Below are 26,526 nucleotides of genomic sequence, written 5' to 3' on the forward strand. Positions count from 1 at the left end.
TAAATTTTGTGAAATCTATTTTTTTACCATCATTTTGGGAATCGATTTAATTCTGATCTTCTGATTTTCAATGCGTTGTCCGATGCACAGATAGTTTTTTTAATATTTGTATATATTAATTCATTACCTATTTTTCTATATTAGATGGGCGTATTTTTATAAATGGGAACAGGAAATAAAAAGATAATTGATAAATTATTTTTGAAATTTTATTTTTTATTAACAGTCAGAAAAAAAAAATGATTTTTTTCTACTTCAGGCCAAAAAGTATATAAAAAGGTTTGCTTTACTAATTAATTATGGGAATTTTTGGAAAGGTTAAAGGTAAAAACGTAAATGTAATTTAGTTTAAAATTTTTTGTTAGACAGTACAGTTAAAATTTGTTTGTTACATGAACTAGGAAATGGCCTAGGATTAGGATTGTCATAAAAGGATCCACATCCATAAAGACATTAAAATAAGATAAACATCAAGGGAAAATGACAACATTCAAAATATTTATTCGACTCGAGTCATAACAAAATTCTGAAATGTTTCACCCGAAACTATTTTCAAAGTCTTTATTGCATCTTTGCGCTAAGGTTTCAACACTTTCAAATACTTTTTTTGTTCTTTAAATTTTCGCAAAACGGAATCGCGAACGTAGAAGAAAAATCAAATTGCACAGTGAAAGCTAAAATGAAGCTAAAGTCAGAAGACTTAAACTTACCTTTTTCTATGTTATCCTTGGGATCGTCCCATTTTTCGGCCAATTCTTGCTTCTCACATAACGAGCAGCTGCTAGCCGAATCCCGTTTATCATCCTGCAAAACAGACGAGGAGACAACTCGATGAATAGATCTTGGATAATCAAAAATGCCAATACTCCGAATATGCGGTTCGCGACTGTCCGGCTCCCATACTATCCGGCCTAGTTTTCCTTTATCGTAATTAAATGAGGAAGACAAGGCATCTATTAAATTATCTATGAAGGACTTTTTCAAAACCTAAGAACTGTAAATTTTGACTTTTATCTCATGGTTAGTTTTTCATAGTAATCGTCTATCAGTGAAAAATAAAATCAGTTATCTTTAGAATTAGGCGTGCGATTTACGTTAATGTTTTGTTTATGTTTCCTACATTTAAATTGAGCATTACAGAATTTATGTTAAAATGTGACTTTGACTTACTTTATCTCTAATAAATTCTTCAAACGTGCAGTGCAGTATATCAACAAATATAAACTACCAGTGCAGAACCTTCTATCTTAACTCGATACGTTACGGGCATCTGCTTCTATGATTCAACGAGCCGCGGCTGCATTCGCATTGAGATAAATGGAGGGCTTAGTACTCAATAAGAAGTGAGATAATACTTATTATTCGTATTATTACAGTGAGTTTTGGTATAAAAACTTTGTCTTCTGGTATAGGTGGACAAAGAAATGAGTTCAAAGAACTTCGGCCTATCCGGCCTCGAAGTGTACTGTATTATTCTTTAAAATTATAGAATTTATAATTACAAGCAAGCTTTAATATACAGGGTGATTCCAAATTCATGGTACTGATTTGGAGTGGAGGTAGAGAACAAGAATACGAATAATTTTCACATAGGAAACCTTGGTAGCAATCTATTTCTTTAGTCATAAATACAGGGTGTCTCAATTTAACAGATACCAGATGTTTTGTTTCTTACTTCTACATTAGAGAATATATTTTATTGAAATTTTAACCTGTATCACATTTATTTAAAACAAACATATATTATACAGGAACATACGGATGCAAGTGACGCAAATAAGAGATAAAAAAAGACAAATCATTTATTGATGGCATTGTTGACAAGTGTAATGTTTACAAGAACTATTCAAAATTGCGTTAATTAACAACAATATCGGTTTGAAAGTGTTAATGGAGCGACAAAAGAAAGTGGCCAAAGGTGCCAAGTATTTTACCTACACGAGTAGCATCGAGTGAAATTCGAGAAACGACATCCTCAGCTGACTCAACCGGAGTATGAAAAAAAGACTTTTCAGATGTCCCCAGAAAAGTAATCGATGCATAATAAATCAGTAAACCAGGGTTGATCTACCATGTATTTCCTATTACAACAAATGAATATTTCAAATAAACGCACTACTGTTCAAAATTTCATTAAAACATTACTAGTGAGCAATTGCTGAATGGACATTATGATTTAGCACATATTAGAAACTAACATCTTGTTTCAAATGAACTGAAACACCCTTTATTTATGACTGAAAAAAATTGGATTTCGACCTGGGTTTCCTTTTTTGAATATTATGCGTATCCTTGTTTTTTTATTTCCCCTCCAAGTTTATACCATGAATTTGGAATCACCCTGTATTTAGCATTTAATTGCTTTCATGCTTTTCGAGCAATGTAATTGGGATGAAAACGTACATCATCAGAAACAAACATTACCCCTCAATCATATAAAGGAATAAAAAGAAAGCGCTGTGAACGACTTAAAAATGTTAAAGAGAAAAACATAAAAGAGGTATATACTGTTTAATCATAATCAAATACATTCATCATCAACAGTATTTCATCAAAATCTTTATTGTTCAGTACTTGCTTTCACCAGCTAATTTTTGTAATTTGGCATTTCTATGTTATTTTGTATCAAGAATACAAATTATATATTGTATCAAAAATATAAATCGATACAATTGGAAAAGTCTTTTGTAAACTAAGCAGTTACAGCAGCCACTTTCCTGGAATTTATTTTATTTTATCGGGACTTTCATCAATTTGATATCAATGCAGAATAATTTCTTTTTATGTTATAAAAGACAGCAATATATTTTATTTTTAGAAATATACTTCCCCAAATGTGCTCAAATACTTTCACTTATACTTTTTAAAATGTCAACGCAAAAATATTTGATGAATGAAAACTTCAAGATGTTTATTTTTTCAGTAAATTTACAAAGCGCAGAAAAAATTTCTGAATCTATTGGCCACAATATGATCTGAATTTTATATTTTAGCAAGATTTTTTTAACTATTTGAGACGATATCCAAACATGGTAGCTATAATCTGCTTATAATTACGTTCGTGAGTGTTTAAACTGATGTTTGCTCCAGTCAGTTTAAGATGAGTTTATATTTTATACATATAATTATCTCGGAATAAATTGCATTTGCTTTTGTAAAGTAATAATTTTTGCGAAAGTGAAGACAGTCACTTAATCAAAGATAAAAGCATAACATTTAACGAGCATATATTTTTGATATTAAAAATACAGAAATAAGTTGATTCTTAGGTTTTTCACAAAATATGGTTATTCAATTTTTTTAATGATCATCATAAAATTTTTAACCATTTATAAAGGACACAGTTCATTTTTCAATTTTTGTGTATAAAGAGGCAAAGAATCGTGTTGAAAATATTATATTAATAGGAATACCTTCATAAAAATTAAGTCAATTATAATGAAGGAAAACATCGCAATGCTTTTTCTAACAATACTTTTTCTTTTATTTCCTTCTTTTTTTGTTATATATTATTTTTACGCAGAAGTAACAGAACAATTAAAACAAAATGAATATTTAACGATCTTCATCAACTATTTAATGCGAATTTAATCTATTGTGTGCTAAAGGAAACTGGGAGATTCTGGGATGCAAAAATCGTTTACAGAAGAAGTTGAAAACAATGCTTTTTATTTTTAAGTGAACTCCATAAAAAAAATATCATATAAATGTATCTAAATTTGTGAGACATGCTATAAGAAAAATATAAAATATTGATAAATTGTTAAAATTCTCATTGTTTACATTTTTAAAAGTAAATTTATGTACTTAAGGTTTTTTTTAAAGATATATAGATATTACACATTTTCGGAATCGGTGAAATATTTTTAAATTAGTAGGATGGAATTGAAAAATCGACTGTTTGTATGTCTCTTGTCTTTCTAACGTCAGCGTAGTTCAACATGTGGCATTGGGGCATGTTTCCTCACCTCTGCTGAAAACCCTTCCACCAGGATAGCCACGAGGAGGTTGAAGAGTACGTAATTCCCGAATGTCATGAGAGCGACGAAATAAAGAGCTGCCCAGTGGGAGGTCTTCTCCATTCCATTGAATAGAACGACATTCCAATCCTCTTGTGTCAGAATCTTAAAGAAAAGAAGAAAATATGCAAATCAGAATTTATTAAGGAGTGTTTTGTTTATTTCAAAATAGTTAAGATATTTGTGAAAAGAAATATTAGGTTCTTGCATATATTTTAATCAGCGACATCTATTGGTAAACATGCGACTTTATTGTTATCATTTTGAAAGTTTTCCATTCAGTATTATTGAGTTATTCAGTGTATAAATACTCCAATCATGGGACGTTCCAAATTGGATTTGCGGCATTCATTGCTTTTCTTGCTTGATTTGTAAAAATCTGCTGTCAAAGTGCATTAAACGCTATTAGAAACTAATTGTGATGCTGCTCCGTTATATTCTAATTGTCGGTTTCGGTTTCAATGATTTAAGAGTGCTGATTTCGAGTGGTTGTTGCTTATTGCACTTGTTATAGACAAGTCTGTTGATGAAGTCAGCGATTTTAAGCAGACCTTTAGCGTCTCGTGTTTCAGTAGAGCCATCTAAGGCCAGAAGTGCGTCTTAGCTACTCACGCGCCACAGCCTTTTTCATGTGGCGGACTTTATTCATACATTGCATTCACAGATCTTTATTTCACCTATCACCTCTGATCTAGTACCCTCAGTTGTATTGTCACGACTTGGAGGACTTTGTAGCTACGACAGATTTATGCGTGTACCAGCCACCATGTATATAGAGAGTCTTCGTCCGCAGGGGTTCGAACTCACAACCCAAGAAATGCGAATCCAACGCCCTATCAATCAGGCTATCTCGGGCCCTAAAAGGTGTGCATGCTAAGAATAGAATCTGTTCGAGTCGTAATTATTATGAAAGAATCTTACCTGGAAGACCGTAACAATGGCCCACAGCAGGGTATCGAAGTTCTTCCGATCGCACTGCGTTGTGCCGTCTGGAAGTTTCTTGCAGAACTTGCAGCCAAACAAGTTCATGCCAAGGATACTAAAACAAAACAAAACAAATCAAACATTTAAATAAGTGCAGAGGAAATGAAACCCCATTTTTAACATTGCATTAAATTTTCTTTAATTTCAGTCACAAAAATTCCAAGCAATAACAAACATCATTTTTGTTCGAGTAGTTAAGTGAAAATCGTAACTACAATTAAATATTTCATTCATACCGAAATCATTTTGGACTAATTCAAATTGAAATTTAAAAGCTCTTAAACTACTTAATCGCAGTTTTCCTATGCCTATCAAGATGTAATAGCGGTAAATTTAACTGTGTAAAAATGATAGCCTAGTAATTCTTTAATTTCGATTCCAATGGCATTCCTTTTTCCGGAAACCATCTTTTTTTAATTGTTAAATACCGCTAACTTGCTTTTTTAGTCATATTTTTGCTTCATATTTTTAGCGGTGAAATTTTTACATTTCTCAGGTCATAATTCGGATTTGCAGAAAGAATAAACAAAACCGCATTCAAATTTCCTTTCAATGAATCAAATGATCAATAAATGGAATTATACCAATTTTTAACAATAAAAAATTCTTTCAGGTGCTCTCAGCACAAATACCGTCTACAATATATATATATATATATATATATATATATAATTTAAATTCTAATTAATTTCCAAATTTTTATGTTAATTTAACCCACATAAACTTCATTCTAAAATGTTCTCTTATTTCCTGATCCAATTCCACTTTTTATTTAATTAATTTCAACACGGGTTCTATAAAAATTCTTACTTTTGCATTTTCTCGCGCTCTGAATGAAGGGATAAAAATCCTTAATGCTTAGAATATTCTTTTAATGATACCTAAATTTCCCTATCCTAAAATTTGCCCATGTCAAAGAAATGCCTATCAAAATCTCATTACAAAAACCATTGAAAAGAAAATTTCGGTCTCTTTTGCTCTTCTGTTCTTGTGTCGCGATGTAGACTGACATTTTTATAACCGCTTATTCTTTGTACATAATATGCCCCCAGAGATGAAATAGATAGAAGTTAAAAATTCAAAAGAGTCTTCTCTTCGGGTACGCAACTGCTAAAAGATGTTTTACACACACATAACCATATTATTAATATAGTTCCAAGCATATTTAGTTAAATATAATCTATCTCTCTATCTAAATACATATTAAGACCTTATACTTTTTATTATCATGTTTTATACCGAAATCTGTGTAATAAAATTCAAATTCCAAAGATCAAAAACATATATAAATAAAACTTACAATACTTCCCGCTTGAAATTAGTATTATGTATTTTTTTTTAACAGAAAGTGACCAAAATTTATGAATTTCATTCAAACAAGCTGATTAAGGAAGAGGGTAAAGAAAGACAAGATTAGAAATAAAAATAAAAATAAAATTGTAAAATTAAAAATGAAAATAATAAAGAACATCAAACTAAATGTTTTGCTAATCTTTTTATTTCATTTTCTCTATATATAAAAGAGGATCGTATTAAAGAAAGTATTGAGTAGTTATAGCTAGAAAAATAAAACTTAGAAATTAATTTTGAAAAAAATGAAAATAAGACTAGTTAATATTTTTTAATACGATCAACTGAACAATTAAGAATAAAATGGGGCATTGTAAGATTAATCCAAATTAGGGACATCTTATTTTTCTTGGAAACACAGATATGAGAAAGTAATGATTCAACTATTCTAAAAAATAGTATGATTTAGAAAGAAGGAAATTTCCGAAATTATCTTTATAAAAATTAAAATAAGGCTATTTATTTTTTTAATATGTTATATTCGTTAATGAAGTATAAAATAGGACTCTGCAAGACTAATGCAAATTAGGGCATGGAACTTTTCTAGGAGACACAAATTAGGGTATCAGGACTGTTTCAGCTAATATGGGTCACTGCATACGTCTTGCAAAAGTAGGAACAGACATTTTTTCTTTTTTCTTATCGCATTTAAAAACTTTTAAAACATTTAATTATAATTTTTTTTCAGACGAGTTCTTTATTTGAAAGTAAAATAAAGGTCATTTAATTTAATATAGGTACAAAATGGGAAAACTTTTCCAATCCGGGATATTTAATCGAAATTCGAAAATCAGCTGATCACTTCAGTTAATACGAAATCTATAATTCAAAAACTTTTTTTTTTTTTTTACTCACAGTTATAATGTTATTATTTTCCTATATTAAATTTTTTTTCACCAATGCTTCATTATTTCCATCAAAGCAAATGTATTTGACAGCCTAAACATTTTTTAACCTTTTATTTCTAACATCATTCTTAAATTTCCTCAGTTGCTTGCTCTTTGACACATGGGATGAACGATTCTGCAATTTTTAATATCTCTTTACCACATCCTTCCTTCAGATTTGTATTTATGTGTGACATTTACCAGCCATTCACAAGACTGTGGATAACACAAACATCTTGATATGTTTATCGATTAACGAAAATTAATTAGTTTCGCTGTTTATTTAGTCTCAGTTCTTTCAGATGAATTATGAGAGTGGGTGCATGTATGCTTTCGTTTTATTTTAATAAATTGGTACAGAGAAGAGAGAATGTCAGCGATTTAATTATTGTTTTCGCTGCTTAATTCCCTAGTTTGAGTTTTATTTGTTGCTGGTTGGTGGGAGTATTTTTTTATTTCCTTAATGCCAATTATTTTCTTTCAATTAGCAGGCATATTATTCAAACGATATTTCTATAAAAATGAGTGAGGAACTTGTTTGCGTCTTTTAAGTTTGGCAGGATATTTGACCACATTTTTTGTTATAGTTATAGAAGCTGTGAATAAAAATTCTGGCTCTGAAAACTAAAATCAGAAACATTTAGAATCAACATCGCAATATTGTGACTTTCGTTAAAAATGAATTATTCGATAACAGTTTATACAAAATGTAATGTTTCATTGTCTTTTTACAATAACTGAAGTAACAACGTATATCAGTTTTTGTGTGCTTTGCTTTATTTTTGAGAGTTTTGATTACTTTTTTAACTGGATGACACGAGTTAAATAAGAAGCTATTAACCATCTACCAACTCTTTCCATAGTCAGGAAAACTTAATATTCAAAGGTAGAGGTCGAGATTTTGATCAATATCCAGGATTTAGATTTATCAATGGAAATAAAAAATATTTTGAATTGTCTCTTTATCTTTCTCTATGTATGTTATGTATATAGACATTAAAGTAAACAGATGCATTCTAGTTATATTCACGTCGAGTATCGTACCAACAAGAGGGCTATTTTCGGATGGATTTCATAATTTTGAATCCTGTTCAGATGATAAGAACAACACCTTAGCCGGTTACATTTTTTTTTATATCTCCATGATACATCAAAGGGAAGGCGCTTGAACTTTGGCCACAATAATGAGAATAATAATGAGAATGGCCACAATAATTGACTTGAACCAAATCAATTTACACAATTTACGCGGTGATTTCTCGGAGCTGGGAATCCTTTTGTACTAAAGCAAAGATTATATCACCAAATCTGTGACCCCAAAAGAAAATGAAGGAGAAAAGAGTTTAATATTTTATCTATGCGACTATAGTTGCAGTTTTGTATAAAAAGTTTGGATAAATCCATACGTGAGAACGCTATGGATCTGTGTAAGAAATTTTTAGAAATAAAATTTTTTAGAAATGAAAATTTTTTAATAATTTTTTTAGTAATCTTAGAAATGAAATTTTTTTTGAATATCTATCTTATTTTCAGTCATGATTAAAAAATGCAATAAAAAATACTCGATATTTAACTCTAAAAAAATAAATATAGTGCATTTTATTATGATCGACAGTACTTAAAGTAACATCAGATTATTGATGCAAAATATAAAAAAAAACATAAGAAAAATAAATATGTACAATTAATATTTTAAAGTACTTCATAAAAATGGTGCTAATTTATGCTTTAAGGTCAAAAAAAAAAATATCTCAAAACTCTAATCAATGTAGACATTACAGAATTTATTTTCATAGGCAGTGCCTAGTTTTCAGCTTTCTTATATTAAACTATGCATCTTCTAAGTTTTTAATCATCTATTTTATTATAAATTATTTATTTTGTTATTGTCATCGGAAAAATTTATAGATAATATCTTAACCATAAATTTACATATTCCCCAGAAAAATATGCGGAATTGTAACCGTGACTTCACAAATGAAACTGATAGGAATAAAATCCAGCTAAATGAACATCCTAGCCCAAATGAGAGTATAAATTGTAACAGACAATTCAAAATCATTTTTTGTTTCCTTTAACATTAGCAAACATGCGTTTCTGTTTATATTTACGAAAATCTAATGATTCACAGACACATATCCACCCCCATTCTGATCTTGAAGAGAGAAATACTAATGTATGGAACCAATCGTTTGATAAAAAATATGTATTGATAAACGACATCTAATTGAAATAATTTCGTTCCAAAAGCTCTACGCAAGGACGGCCTTGAGGAGAATCTAAAGCAAAGGCATAAATGCAGCGTTCATTTCCTAGGTGTTAATCGACTTGTCACTCCTTTCAATTTAATTGCCCTAGGCAAATGCTTAGCCTATTTAGTTGCCAAATGCCTAGCCTATATATGCCATTAGGCTTAACGATCATGAATAATGAAATTTAAAATGTTGGCTTTAAATTAAAATTTTAAATTTACAACAAATTTGAGAACAAATTAATTTAATGGAGTATAAAATATTACAAAATGAGCACTCGATTTTTTTTTCACTATACGATAGACTTAAACACAAAATGAAAATGTGGAAGTGTGCATGGAAGCCGAGAAGGAGACATCTCCATTTATTTTTAGATATTTAGAAAGGAAAAAAAAACAAACAAACAATGCTTTTAATATTTCAAATTATTAATATTCTTAATACTTCATATTATTGTAATGATAAATTTTGCAATAGACAATTACAAAATTTTCAGATGACAATATTTATTCAGAATTTTTAAAGCATGTTTTCGAATGTTACAAGACATTAGTCATAATGATACACTTTCGTCTGCCAACTCATTTAACATTGGCACAGCTTTTTTGTTTCAATTTTTTACGTGAAAATACTGAGCAATTTAATTTCTTGTTTACAAGAATAATCGTTCTCGCTGAAATACAAATTACAAATAACATGTAAATAATATTAAAATAATCTCCTTCACAATATACATCAAACTCGATTATTTGCAATGTTAAAGTTATTTTCCTTCGGCATTTAAAACCCAAATTTTCCTTAAACCAAGACTTTTCGAAAAAATGATAAGTTTTGGTTTTCATAATTTCTTGAATGCATTAAACATCCGACAAGAATACAAACAAACATTGTATTAGCTTAATTTTTTTTAATGTCAATGACTTTGACTCTAAAATGAGCCGTTTTTTTCAATCTTTAATTTGCGAACAAGAGGAAAACTCAGAAACTTCACCTTTGTAACCAACAAAACCATTCTTAGCAATCAACTAAACAAGAAATATTCCCAATAAAGCTAACTTGCCCGCCTTTTAATTTGGAATATGTGAAGAAATAAATAATAATTAAAAAAGCCCTTAGCCTCCAGATTCGATGCAATTAACCCTTTAAAGGGCCATTTTTTCTAGTCATATTATGTTAAAATGTTTTTAGGCTTGTAATTAGAATAAGAAAAGGGATTAATTTAGCTTATTAAATAGATTTAATTTGATTAATTAATCAATTTGGTTAATTAATAATTTAGTGACAAACCAAGACATCATTTGGTGTGAGATAAAGAACTGAAGCATCTAAGTTTCTGTCTTTTAAAAAAAATTTGTCAGAACTTATGCCAACCTACATAATTCCATACAAAGATTTTTAAATTTGGTGAGAAGCATACTTCCCACGGCCTTAGAAAGGGTTAAAGTACAAAAGATCATATTATTTATTTTTATTCATTGAAAACTTTTATTGCATTGTACAAAAATAAAAATTGATAATATTCTCAATAAGCCAATGGACTGAGTAAAATTGCTGCAAATTTAATAGAAAGAGTAGAACCAGGATTTATTTTCATTAAAAATAAAATTACATTAAAAAATTTGTAAGCAATAAAAAGCAATTTCATTTTCTAAAATGATGAGGATACAATAACTAGTTGGGTATTTTTACCATTTTTACAAACAATAAATAAATAAATATTAAATAAATACATAAATTTAAATGGTGAAATAAATTTTAGATTAATTTTATTATTTGATAAAATAAGTTTTTAAAATTTTTAAAATTTTTTCTTTTATTTAAAACCGCGTGAAAATAGCAAAGAGTTTCGAAATCCGTACCAAGCTACGTAATGCGAGAAAAGGCTTCTGTGCATTGTGTTTGTGAATCTTCCTTGGATAATGTAACTTTATCAGTTAAGATCTTCACATTGCAAGGCCTACATCGTAAAAATGAAGATAATACAAAGGCTTATGCGTTTGTGGACCCGCTTTGGGTAGTACCACTTTTTGTGTTAAGATCTTCACATTGCTAGGCTTACATCGGAAAAATGAAGATAATACAAAGGCTTTTGCGTTTGTGGACCCACTTTGGATGGTATAACTGTTTGCGATACGATCTTCATATTGCTAGGCTTACATCGGAAAAATGAAGTTACAAAGGCTTTTGCGTTTGTGAACCCACTTTGGACGGTATAACTGTTTGTGATAAGATTGCTAGGCTTACATCGGAAAAATGAAGTTACAAAGACTTTTGCGTTTGTGAACCCACTTTGGATGGTATAACTGTTTGTGATAAGACTGCTAGGCTTACATCGGAAAAATGAAGTTACAAAGACTTTTGCGTTTGTGAACCCACTTTGGATGGTATAACTGTTTGTGATAAGACTGCTAGGCTTACATCGGAAAAATGAAGTTACAAAGACTTTTGCGTTTGTGAACCCACTTTGGACGGTATAACTGTTTGTGATAAGATTGCTAGGCTTACATCGGAAAAATGAAGTTACAAAGACTTTTGCGTTTGTGAACCCACTTTGGATGGTATAACTGTTTGTGATAAGACTGCTAGGCTTACATCGGAAAAATGAAGTTACAAAGACTTTTGCGTTTGTGAACCCACTTTGGATGGTATAACTGTTTGCGATAAGATTGCTAGGCTTATATCGGAAAAAGTGTAGATGACAGGAAGTTGATACCTGAAGATGAATATGAAGAGGATGAGAAGAGCGAAAAAAACTGCGACATTGTCGACGGTCCTGAGCATTATGATGAGCTGCCTACGGAGCGCGGGGAGGAAGCGCACCAGCTTCAGAATTCGCAGCAGTCGAAAGGTGCGCAGCACGGAGAGGCCGCTGCCGCCGCTGCTCTGGAACAACTCCACCAAGCTGAAAAAACAACGGAGAAACAGTTCTTAAATGAGAGAATTTTGGAATTGCTGAATATGTTTCGAACCTAAATATTAAGTTTTATTTGCTTTTTAATATTATTTAGTGTTTCTTTACTGGCAAATTAGTTCATTCTTGTTGTAGAGTACCGACCATACGCTGCCCAAATTGTGGAACGTGATCCACTGGTGAGGCGAGACATGTTCTCTTTTGTTTGTGTATCTTTTCACAATTGCCGAAAATGTGAATTGAGATTAAACTGTTCATCAAGCAATAAAGTAAAATCGCAATAAAAAATAGCACAATTTGTAAACAAAGGTCTATTGCCGACTAATAAAAATTTCAGAAACAAAAAATGAATTCTTACTTGCAGATGACGTATATATATAGAACCATTTTTAACACATAATACATCGGCTCCATCCCCTATTGTTCCATTTTGCGGCTTCGCTTAAGATTATATTTCCATGCAATACTACAGATGCCGTACACCTAAGCAGAAACTCTTTTTCTCTCTGAGCATTCAGTTCAGTTTGAGAACACACTAATTTCAAAGTGGTTGTTATTATATATATATAAACATTTATTATGTTGTAATAAAAAAATTCTGTACAAATTTTTTTATTGTACACAATAAATTTCTTTCGAAAACAATGTGTGGCTATTCTCTAAAAACCTTAATGGGCCGAGGATGAAGAGAGTTGCTATACATTTAGTTTCATAGTTTAGCCAAAATTTTGCAAGTTTGAGTACTCATTCACAGCAGCTCGAATAACAACCTTATTAATTGTACGTTTTGAAACAGATACAATAAGAAATACTACAAATATGCACAATCGAAATTTTGAATATTTAAATTAAGTTTTCAAAGGACTCATCCTCCTAAGTAATGCATTTTATGTATATTGTTCGTCAAGTTAGAGATGCAATTGCATTGTCGCGTTGTTTTTAATTTATATTTTTATTAAACCTGTGATGCTCACTTTATTTCGTCTTTCTTTAATTTTATTTAATTCCTTTACCATTTTGGAGCCCAAGTTCTATGGTAAAAATGACTTCAAAAAAAAAAAAAAAAAAAAAAAAAAAAACTCGACTTTTAAGTTTAACACGTTTTCTGTCCTAGTTCAAGCCTGTGATTAGGATTATTTATCTAATTAGAAGCTACTTTTTTTGCTTTATCTCTGTCTTTGTTTATATATAATAGAGAGTGAGTCATCTAATCAGAGAGCGAGTGTGAATCATTGGTGATTCACGCAATTATTAACGTGACCCAGTATAATAAATATTTATGAATCATTTTTTTAGATCTCCAGAATCAGTTAATGAAATTAAATGCTTGAAACAATACATAATGGCTTTTAGCATACTGACGACCGTTTAAAGAATAATTCGGATAATAAGGCGGATTCTCGGTAATCAAATATTGATTAAGTTTTCAATAAGTTTTATTGAACGCTTTTTTTTTTATTTAAACTTTATTCCATTGTCCCTACAATGTAGCATATTCTAACACTAATCTCTGTCTATTAAAATGAGATATTTAAAGTAATTCTTTTCTAAAAAGGTTTTGCTTAAAGATAATGGATGGCTTTTTATTACAGCGAGCAAATATCATAAATAAATTAATCTAATCACTTTGTTTCCATCCATTTATTGTTTTCAAAATAAGGAAAATTAAATATACTTATGATAAATAAAGATATTTTATATTTTTATTTTAATTCGATTAAACAGTGGAAGTGGATTTATAAATTAATTCCTTTGTTTCCATTCAAACTTCCACATCCGTCTCTACATTGCTTTTGTTTCAAGAAAATTTCCACTTTTCATTATCTGTAAAAATAAAGAATACCTTAATTTTTATTCATTCTTTTATTCTTTGATGTAACATCTTACGAAACTTTATTTTGTCTTTTTTCGATTCTACTTTCTTTTCCTTGCTTCTAAATTTACTTACTCTATTCTTATCTTTACTGGAGAGTCAATTAAAACTATTCATTTTTTTTCTTTTTTTTTGTGTTTAAAGTGTAAATCAAAGTCTAGTAGCTAATAGTTTATAAAAAAATGGAAGATAGGAAATCTGTGCATTTGAAAAATTGCGTCATTTTCCTTAAGTGAAATAAAATCCCGTGTTTTATACCATTTTTTTTTTCAGCTGCGTGTGATAAGTGGGCTGCCCTTAGTAACACCTTTCTTTGTTTAGGAAGGTGAAGCCCCTTTATTAATTTAAAAACGTTCTTTTTTTGCTTTGGAGGGTAAGAAATTATCACGTGGGATATTATCAGCTGTATTAAAGATAAGATGAAGAGGAAGAAAATTAAAAGAATGTAAGATCACTATCTTTGTTCCAAATACCAAATGAATTATAAAACATTCTTTTAAGGAATGAAATAACGAAATAATATAAAGGGAGCTAATGATTTTAAGTCTTAGGTTATTTTCGTAATATGATTTCGTGTAGTTAGCAAGTATTTCTAAAAAATTAAATAAAGTCCGTTAAAACACGAGTACTTAATTTTATTTAAAATATACGTAACATTTTAAAGATTTTGATAAAATAATTCTCATTTTTTTCCCATCGTCTTTATCTTACTTCAAGCCATTTTTACTTTCTCGAATGTGAAATATTCAAGAATAAAGTAATGCAATCATTAAAAAAAATCGACTTCTAGATTTTGACGAATCCTCAAGTTTCAGATTTTTCTGAGCCCGAAAAATACATTTTTTAAAATTATGTTTATCTATTTGTCTGTGAACACGGTAATACAGGAATGTTTTGAGCTAAACGTATGAAATGTGGCGTGTGGTCTTTACACCCAGTTTAACAGATTTCCATAAAATTTTGGGTGAAATCCACTTAGAGAAAGTCTGTCCCTCTGGCTATCCGGGTACATGTGATCACGTTAACCACAAAAAGCAGAGTTAGGTGGATAAAGTTAAGTACACAGTCTTAGCATCTATATTACATTTAGGATCTACATATACTAAATTTTGTTGTTGTTTATAATGGCACTTGCCATGGACAAGCTCGCTGACGAAGTCAGCGATTTTAAGCCAAGGGAGCTTCTCTTGTTTTAGTAGCGCCAACTAGGGCCAAGAGAACGTCTTAGCTACTCACGCATCACATTCGCTTGCACAACCCCTTTTTACAGGGGGTACATTCACACATATCACAGATAGAACAGATGAAGAACAACCATGCCCGAACTGGGACTCGAACCCAGGAAGCCCAGATCACGGGGAAGACGCGCTACCCCTATGCCAGGACGCCGGCATATTAAATTTTGAATAAAATAATCTACAAATGTACCATCTATCGACTTGTACATCTTCATGCATATAAACGCGATATCTCTAGACAGTAACAATTAAACTAAATTAAATTTAGCATAGCCGGCGTCCTGGCATAGGGATAGCACGTCTTCCCCGTGATCTAGGCGTCCTGAGTTTGAGTCCCGATTCGGGAATGGTTGTTCTTCATCTGTTCTATCTGGGAGATGTGTGAATGTACCCCCCCCCCGTAAAAAGGGGTTGTGCAAGCGAATGTAATGGGTGAGTAGTTAAGACGTACTCTTGGCTCTAGTTGGCGGTACTAAAATAAGAGACTCTCCCTTGGCTTAAAATCGCTGACTTCGTCAGCGAGCTTGTCCATGGCAAGTGTCATTATAAACAGCAACAAATTTAGTATTTGATATTTTTAATAAAATTCTATACTGCGCGAAAGTATTGCAATCAGTCGAAAAAAGTATCCAAAATGTTTACTCAACTTTCTGAATTTTAATAAGGAGTATAAAACACTCATATGCGTATTCTGAAGATGCATTACGAACACTCTTGGAAATCGTGGTTCTTCCGCATATCCTCAATTTTTATATAAGAGGGGGAGGGGAGATAATAATAATTTTATTAGTGAATATTCCAGACAAGTTTGGAAGAAGCTAACCAGTCTCGTTCCGCTCCCCGCCCTCGTTTTCCCACCGTTCTGCGTTTTGCATCATTTTTCAAATTTATAAACTGTGCATGCACAACACTAAGTTACTCTCACTGTCCTTTCATTGTTACTTGTAATTTATACGCTTGAAAAATTTAACCTTCTAACATTTGGAATCTTTGAGCGCTCAAATGTTTCGTTCAATATACTAATGAAATCATTTTATTACAAAATTCTGTTCAATGTGATATTGTATCAGGTGCGATATGACATTGGAATTCAGAGATATTCATAAAACGTTAGAGAACATTTTCAGCACATTTAACTCTGCTTAGTATTTCACAATACTAAAACCCTATTTAAAAATGCAATTAAATAAATGCTCTTTTTTGTACTAGTGTCATTAGATTCTATTTTAGTGAATCACAACTCAATTCCACCTTTAAATACTTCTACCTGATTACATCTGCCCGAGTTCAAGTAATTTTATTTTTCACATAAAATCGTTTCTGAAATTACTGATAGAACTAAAATAAAAGCGAATGAAAATAACAATGATTTTTCATTAGAAAGCGTCTTCTGATAATGTCCGCAAAGTTTAACACTTGCATGAAGAATGCTAAAATCTTCACGGATCATCAAATGATACTGTTCTATCTGAAGATGTGCAATATTGCTTCGTTCTGTTGAACTTACTTTAACTTGAAATGCACCATCCTATCACTGAGTGCTATTAGAAAATAGGAGTGAGTAAACCAATGGATCACAGTATCAACTGGAAAAAGATAATATTTTCTATGAAATTGTAAATGGTAATATTGATTTTCACTATTGTATTCGCATAAAGCAATATGTCATTCCAAAGTCATTACGATTGACTAAAATGTTTTGATTTTATAAAATCTAAAACGTTTTTTGGAAACTTTTCATTTCATGTAATGAAAGTACTTTTGATTTGTTGCCAGGCAAATTATATATAATAATTGAGACACAATTTCTACTCTGCCTGAGGCAAACGTGTTAAACAATGGAATATTTCCGATTCGTAAACAAATCTGTAAATTTACATCCATTAAGTAAATGCATTAAATATAATTATTGTATTAGAATAGAATTGAGAAAAGATTGATTTATATGAGATAAATTATGGAAATAAAATATTTTTCTGATGAAACTTTTCTTGCTAAGTAATGGAATAGCCAATATTACAAATAAATATTGCTATTAACTTGTTTCCAAAGATGTTCATTAGTGGTGAGCTTTCAATATGGAAGGACAGGACTAAAGCGTTAATTTAATCTTTTGGACTTAGTATCTTCTTCTTGACTCCATTTATAAGTACACTATTTAAAAAAGAAGCACAGAAATAATTTCTTTTATTTAACTTAAATTTTAGTCAACTTATTTCACTATCAAAGTATCATCTTTATTAATAAGCAAAAAAAGAAAAACTATATCTTCTGATTCAAAAAGTTTGTATTATTTATTATTTAAATTGTCTCCCGATTAAGTTGAAATTTAAATTGATAATTGAGTTATATGCCTTTGAATGAAGTGTTGATTTAATATACAAATCTGCCAGATATCCTAAATAAGAACATCTGTATCTAGCATGTGTTGCGGCAAGCAAGCAAGCAAACAATTTTGTATAATTACTTTAGCTTGAGTGGCATCACCTTGTTTTATTGTTATTCTAAAATTACTTGTACGTCTACTTGTTGTGAAGAATAAATGTATGTTTTACTAACGCCGTCGGTTAAACGGTTCTAGTTTAATTGTAGGCAGTTTTACAGCATGTTAAGTTGTAGGTAGGGATTGCAATACTGGTATACCGGGATACCGAATAGCGGTATTTTGAGCCATTTGTACAATTTTGTAATACCGGTATTCAAAATACCGGTTTTACAATTTTTTACTTTAAATACCGGTTTTTCGGTATTTACTAGAAATTTTTAATATTGTCTCCACTATATGTTCATTGATCGCCAACATAGCAAAATAGTATATGTTTTGGTTTTTATGTCTCCCTAACGGGCCAAATGAATTAGACTGTGAATACAAAGTTGCATCGTACAATCAAGAGAAGTGATAAAATACTGTTTGACAACGGATTGTAAAACCCTCCGCGCTTTTCCGCATGCATTGGGAAGGGTTTAATTCGACAAAATAGGGGTGAGAGGAAAGATGAAAGGAGGACATGTTTATATTTAACAATGGAGATTCGCGGTTTTATGAGACGTAAACATTACAGATAATTAGTAATACAGAAGGAAATAGGTACTAATGCACAGTAAAATATTTCATAGCAATTTTTATTTTAAAACGTTAACATTAACATAAACATTAAATTATGAAGAATAAATAAAAATTTTCTGTTCTTAAAATTTTGTAATTACTTTTTTATACTCAGTCTGAGGCTGCTCAGTGGGCCGTATCACTGCATCAATCATTAGTACATAATAATATAAAGAATTGCAATATTTTAGATTTGGAAGTACTGAACTGAACAAGTGAAAGCTATATGCAGTTACACAGCTAACTAATGATTTAAAATAAATCAAAAAGCAATTATGATTTACTCTAAAAATAGTTTTTCAGTATCATAATCAGTGGGACTACGTTCAATTAAAAAAAATATTCCTACAATCACACATAATTATTTATAGACTGATAGGTGAAAGAAATACCTGAGAACCACGATGACGCTGTCGAAAACGTTAAAACCACTACTAATGTAATTGCAGAAGCCTTCTGCAAACATTTTGAGTATCATTTCTAGGAAGAAGATAGCCGTGAAGATGACGTTGCTGATTTCCACCGCCAATGTCAATTCGTCAGGCTAGAAAAAAATGACAAAAAAAAAAAATACATTTCAAAGGCTAAATCTGGTACATGCATTTTGTTATGCAATTATACATAACAAAATGTCTCGCATCTGCTTTATATCATCATAAGCAGTGAAAGTTTAAATATTTGCAATGGGTGTTTAAACCATTGGGAGCAGTCTTCCCCAAATTTTTTCGCATATTCTCTAATAAACTTGTTACGCCAAAGAACGCCTTGAATAGTATTGTCGACAATAGTTACGAGATATTAACTATTTGGTATGAATTTAGCAGTTTTATTGAATCTATCGTGTCATTCTTGATCAGTTAAGGCCGCGGTGACCTAGTGGTAATGTCTCAACCTTTGAACCGGAGGGCTGCAAGTTCGAGGGCTGAACCCACCGAAGAACCGTCGTGTGAGGCTGGTGCACGCTAAATCCGTCCAGGCCAAACGTCCTCCCGTTGGTGTGGTGCGGAAGTTTAGAGGGGGGTGCCAGCTCAAGTATCATCCTCGTCATCTGATTTCGGTTCAAAATTACAAGGTCCGTCCCAAAATAGCCCATCCCTTTAAAAACGGGACGTTAATATAATTTAACTAAACCAAACCTTGACGAGTTTCTTTGGCGATTAATCCTAACATGGGTTAATCGTATTCAAAAATGGAATTTGTTCTTTAGACACGTTTTTCTCAACCGATTGAAATAAAAATTTGACACAAAACTGCACTTGTACTTACAAATTCTCATACCAAATTTGGTATATTTGAATCATCGGGTTTCTAAATTATCGCTTTTATATGCTTCTGAAAGTACAGACAATCAATCTGTTGGATCTGGCTTAAAATTCGACTGGTGTTTACACTACAGATGCTAAATCTGTGTACTGAATTTTATCAATCTAGCTTCATTCCTTTTGTAGTTATCGTGTTAACTATATTCGAGGAATCGGACAGACGGACTTCCTAAGAACATATTTTACTCAAAATCTGATAGAAATCTGCAAAGGTGGTGTAAAAACCATATAGCAAATTTCAACTGTATAGCTCAAAGCATTTATGAATTATCTTTGTCACAGACAGACAAACTTCTTCCAGAAATGCATCTTTCGAACACAAGGAAGTCAAGACTTGGAGATTCGCCAAAATTTCGAATTCGAATTTTCGTCAATTACTGTACTTTCTCTATACTACGTATACGAGAAAGTGAAATGTGGAATTTATAAAATCATAGGAAATATATATGTTGAGAATTTATTCTCACGTCCACCCACACTGGAGGTAAGATGAAGAGGTCTTAGTGTGATTCATAAAGTAATTTTTACTGTTATTGGCTGATACAATTTTCGGAGAAAATGGCCTGCTTTCCGGAGATGAAAGATGTTGATTAATATTGACTGGAAATCTGAGAATTCGGAATAGCCAGTGATTTTAGTTGACAGTGCATCGACGTTAATTTCAGTTGATAGAGCACTTTCAGTGGAAAATGTTTACACCGCTCGATATTGGCGAAATGTCAGAGACACGTATTTCGGCAGAAACGTGTATAACCTATATAACATCGAAATTACTTAAACTTTAGATTAAAAGGAAATAAAGTTGGAAAGAGCGTGATATGCCACAAAAAATTAAGAAAAGTGCAAAGAAAGAAAGAAAGGAAAAAATGACTAAATGTAGTGAAATGTGAATAGTTTAAGGAATAAAAAACCGGTGGGGCATATTAAAAATATTTTAATTTTCTCCTGCTCACACTGGGATTCATAAATAATAAATCTCGCTTTTGCTTAGTCTAGTCGCTTTCGCTTAGTTGCAGCTTAGTCTAGTTATATTAACGTTCCATTTTAGAACAACATTAGGGCTAATTTGGGACGGCCCTCATACTTTTGAACCACGGTCAGAAGAAAAAGACGACACCCGAGCTGGCACCTCCTCCTCTCCAAACATCCACACCGCACGGATGACGTTTGGCCCGGACGGAATTTGCGTGAACCAGACCCCCTTACACAACGGTTCATAGATGAAATGGGGTCTCGAACCCGAAACTCTCCATTTCCAAAGCTGAGACCTTACCACCAGGCCATCGCGGCCTCGAAAAACATTTCAATGATCTTACAGGCTAATACGAATTTATATGTCTACATGGTTCATTCTTGAAAACGTTTGTTTTCAAATTTTAAATTTGGATAATACTTGAAATCATCATATTTGTTTACATTTCTCATTGCAAATGTAAACAAATCAGGTTGTGTGACTCACCTGATTGTGATACTCGATGCCCATGCTGAGCGTGTTGACGAGGATGGCGGTGAGGATGCCCCTCTGGAAGTATCGATGATCCGTGAAAGACTTGACTTTGCTCTGCTGCTGACCCCACCACCGGCAGAAAGGTCCCGTCGATCCAGGCTCGGACTCGGGCTCGGACCAGTAATCTTCGGCGGTATGCAACCGGGAATCAGCCGTGTCGGGGGAATAGAAGAGGAGTTGAGGAGCCGAGAAATGCTTCTCTCCAGCTAGGAATTAAAAAATAATAAAAAAAACCCTTTGACGCGAATTAAAGTTTAACATGTATCATTTGATTAAAGTTCATAATTTCTCTTCAATCTTATATGGAATATAAATAATTTACAAACTATAAGAATAAAAGGACCCTTAATATTAATCATAATTATGCTTTCTTTGTCGATTAGGATTTAGATCAAGGGGATAAATATTATTTATTAAAGATGTAGATAACTGTAGATAATTAGCATCTTTAACTTAATCAATAATGAATGTAGATCATTTACAAGTTATAAAAACAGCAAAAGGCACTTCATCATAGCCAAAATATATTATTCCTAGTCGATCATGAAGACAGGTAACTTATTAGAGATTAGTAATTGTTAGTACCTACATATAATCGATAAAGAATGTCGATCGTTTACAAGTTATAAAAACAACAAAAGACGTTTTTTTCATAGCAATAGGATATCTTTTCACATTGATTAATAGAATAGATCATTAGAGTAGTGGTTAGTAGTAGTTAATGTCTACAACTTAATAGATAAAGAAAGTAATTAGTTTACAAATTATGAGAACAACAAAATGACGCTTAGTAATAATTATCATAGTTGTTGTTAGTAATAATAATTATCATTTAGGTCGAGTGGATAAGTATTATTTACTAGAGATTAATGATAATTATTGTCCACAATTTAATCGATAAAGAACGTGTATAGTCTGCAAATAATGAGAACAACAAAAGATGCTTCATTATAGCCATTATATATCTTTCCTAATAGATCAAGAGGATAGATCATTTTTTAGAGGTTAGAAATTATATTTGTCTCCACAATTTAATCACTAAAGAATGTAAATAGTTTATAAACTTTAAGAACTACAAAAGACTTTTCATCATATCTACTGTACATCTTTCCTAGTCGATCAAGAAGAAAATTCCTTTATTGAATGTTAGGAATTGTTAATATCTTCAAATCGATAAAGAATGTAGATAATTTACAAATTATAAGAACAGAAAAAGACGCTTCATCATAGCCATAGTATATATTTTCTAGTCGATCAAGATCATTTATTTGAGATTAGTAATTGTTAGTGTTCACAATTTAATCACTAAAGAATGTAAATAGTTTATAAACTTTAAGAACTACAAAAGACTTTTCATCATATCTACTGTACACATTTCCTTGTCGATCAAGTAGAAAATTCATTTATTAAAAGTTAATAAATGTTAGTGTCTTCAACTTAATCGATAAAAAATGTAGATAGTTTATGCATTTTAACAAAAGACGTGTAGTCATAGTCATAATATATGTTATACTAGTTGACCAAGATCTCAGAAAAAGATGATTTGCTTACGTATCTCTGAGAGTTCTCCACTCGTCAGTTCTTTGCCATTCTTGTCCAACAGATCACATATTATTAATATCGAATTATAAATGCAATTAAATGTTTGGCAGGATTTGACAATTTCCTTTAACATATGATTCTTTCGATTGATTTAGAAAGAGAATGGAAGAATTCTCTTTATTTATGCTATATGATTTTATTTCTGAATCCTCTATATTCGAAAAGACAAAATATTCAAAGGGAAAAGTGAATATCTGCTTAAGTGCATGCACGTCAGGATGGCGTAACTCGATTCAACTCTTCTAGTAGCTCTGGTTTCATACTAAAAGTTTCTTTTTAGTTTCATATAAGCTTTCATATTTTCTTATAATAATAAAAATATCTGTTTTTCATCTCTTAAATATATTGAAAATTTATAGAAAACTGTAACTTTTAACATTTTTTGGGAGATAAATATTTCTCTTACAAAATTCTGCATCGAATTTTCATCTTTTTTTTCACAGATTTTATCTTTTTTCAATCATCTTTAACCTTTTTTTCAAAGATTTTAATCATTATTCATCATTTTATTTACAATTTAAACTGACATATTTTATGATTTTTGCACAACTTTTTAAGATAATATATTTTATTTTAAAATTAAAAATCCTATTTTAAAATTTTCTCATAAGTTAATTTCTTAGATATTTTTTTCTGGATTTTTTCCTAATAAATTTAAATTTCTGCGTGTTCTTCGGTTTCGCGTAATAATAATATTCAGAAATTAGGTTTGATGATTTTATGATGCATGAATGATTAATGCTAATGAATGTGAATGGTGAAACGAGGAATATGTTAAGTGTAGGAATAATTCTCTTTGTAAAAATAAACACATAATCTATATTCACGGTTCAATTTGTGATTCAATATAGTATCTAAATCCGCAATATCCGTTACAATAAAAGCTTGTAATATCATATTAAAATCTAAAAATCTAATTACTGAAAAAGTAAAATTATTTTACACCAAATGATTGCTTACACACTTCATTAAAAACGTTAAAAATGCCCAAGTAGCTTTGTAGTAAATAAATTATAACGAAAGAAAAAAACATATTATTTTAAAATTTTGCAGTGATATTAAATTTTTCGAAAAATGTGCGTAATAAAAACTTTTTATGAATTTAAAAATATAAATGCGCTTTTAAGCAGAAATTATTTTGGTTTTCGTTATTTTAAAGATAAATAAATCAAATTAATCTTTTAAAAATTCTGATCTCTCTTTCCAATTATTAATTTATATAAACTAAACATTTATATAAAGTAAAAATTATTAGTCATAATAATTAATTCATTTATTTTCAGAGTTTGCTGATTAAAAAGAGAGAGTGAGGCATGGAATATAGGCCTTTTAAGATTTTTGCTTAAGCGTTTTTGGCGACTAATTTGATCGTCGAGTTTATTGGTATTTCAGACTGTTAAACTATTAAGAAGAAATGTACTTTTTTCTAAAAAATTACTTTATTATTCAATAAATAAAAAACATGAATTTAATTGAATCAGTTTGTTATAAAAGTATATATATTACAAAATAAAAGCAAAAATGAATATTCTACTTGCATTGAATAAATGTCCGTAAAGAAAAATTCTTTTGAATCCTTTTTGCGATTAAATCTTCTGATGAATGAGTTTGAATTTCATCATAAGATTAATCCTTCTTTGTATGATGATGGGAATTTCCATCATAACACTTAGTAACATAATATTTAATAACATTATAACATTAGTAACATAATATTTAATAACATTATAACATTAGTAACATAATATTTAATAACATTATAACATTAGTAACATAACGAAAATTTGTACTCAAAACAGGTGTACTATAAATTGGTTATTGATGGCAACTTTTTTCACGACTATTGCCTAAAAAAACGTAGCTGTAAAGAAAAAAAACATCAAATGTCACAATTGTTATGGCGGATTTGAACTTGTCATTCCGCTGTTTGTTATGGTTGGATTTCTTGAATAGTTTTTTGTAGCTAATCTGAGATTTTTTTGCTAATAAAGGCGATAATGAGTGGAGAAATTTAAAGAGAGGAACAATGAAGACTTTGTACTGAGCTTAACATGTAAATTTCCGTGATGAAGGATATTTCTCTCATTCTGTGTTTTTTAGTTATTTTATGTTATATATTTATACTAGGAGTTTTTGTAAACATTTGTCCTTTAATTTAGAGCATGAATTATATCACCCTGATTTATTTCACACAAAAAAAGAAAAAAAATCGTGTAAATAAGGGTTAAAAACATTGTTACAGATTGTGTATCAAATTAAATTTTAAAAAATTATTGAAAACAAAGAAATTATGTAGAAATGAAAACTGATACCATTAAAAAGATATGTATTTATATTTGATATTTTTGAGGTAAGGCAAAAGCCATTTTTTTGTGAAATAACAATTTTAAAAGATATGGGTATCCATTTCCATAGGTAAATCTATTTAATTAGATTATCCCTTTTTGTTACCTTTTAACTGAAATAGAGAATTGATCATCTAATTGGATAGCAGGTGTGAACTACGGACAAGTAATGTAGCAGTCAACGTGTTAAGTGTATTTTCGCGTTCGAAAAAGCTTTTTGTTTGAGCTTATTTCTACTATCTTGATTTCTTTTACAGCTTCTTTCCCTTAAATGAATGGTGAACTCTCTTGTGAGTATTTTTTATAATAGTTTGCACCTCCATTAATTAGCTAAGCGAAGGGTTGTATTAAGTGTCGCCAGTGGCGGATTTTCAACTAAGCAAGACGCCTAGAGCCACCAAGCTCAAAGAAAAGCGCAAGCAGATTGATTAAATAAGTTATTTTCCTTGTTGCCAAAAAATACGGATTCTTTGATGTATATTGGATAATAGTAACAATTTTATAAATTATTATTGATAGGTTACTATAGTTCATTTTGTTTACGTAGTTATTAAAATATTTGCAAAATAGAGTACATTCTTCAATAATAATGTATTCAAACGCATATGCCGATCAATCTGGAGTCATGATATACAAATAAAAACAAATACATATATTCACAAATAAAATTAAAAAAAGTATCAACTTAAAATAAATCATTGATATTTTAAAGATTTTCTGAAATGTGAAACTAAGTTGTCCATCTTATTAAAGGAGGGATCTCATGACATGCACTGCAGAATACCTATATTCGCCACTGAGTGTAGCTGTCATATCTCTTGATATGTGGAATGTGTGTGGAATATTCGTGTGGCATTTGTTTATATTTAGCTGCTGCCATTCGACAATAAGTAATAAAATTGATTTTTTGTGTCATCTACGTTATTGTTTTATATATATATATAGGCTTTGAACTCACTGATTCACTTTATTATTCGTTAATATTAATTATTATTTGTGACCAATATACGTGCTATTTGGTGAAATTATTTGTAAATGTAACTTCTCAGTACTGCAGAAGAAATATGTGGTGTTATAGAGTGCTACATGAGTACATGCAACGCCTTCTAATTATCTTGATACTGTAATTC

The 26,526-nt window shown here is 30.6% G+C and overlaps 1 protein-coding gene across 3 annotated transcripts in view; it reads right to left on the reverse strand.

Annotated features, from left to right (window-relative positions):
- LOC129968689 (voltage-dependent T-type calcium channel subunit alpha-1G-like) overlaps positions 1–26,526 on the reverse strand; it is a 126,041-nt gene that overhangs the window by 46,051 nt on the left and 53,464 nt on the right. For all 3 annotated transcript variants that reach the window (XM_056082836.1, XM_056082835.1, XM_056082834.1), the window contains 6 exons: positions 21,402–21,655; positions 19,013–19,164; positions 12,206–12,394; positions 4,941–5,058; positions 3,969–4,124; positions 711–804 (listed from right to left, as the gene is read on the reverse strand). In XM_056082836.1, coding sequence (XP_055938811.1) covers positions 711–804; positions 3,969–4,124; positions 4,941–5,058; positions 12,206–12,394; positions 19,013–19,164; positions 21,402–21,655 — 963 coding nt within the window. The remainder of the gene's footprint in view (positions 1–710; positions 805–3,968; positions 4,125–4,940; positions 5,059–12,205; positions 12,395–19,012; positions 19,165–21,401; positions 21,656–26,526) is intronic.

Source organism: Argiope bruennichi, chromosome 5 (assembly GCF_947563725.1).
Source record: "Argiope bruennichi chromosome 5, qqArgBrue1.1, whole genome shotgun sequence".
Classification (NCBI taxonomy): Eukaryota; Metazoa; Arthropoda; class Arachnida; order Araneae; family Araneidae; genus Argiope; species Argiope bruennichi.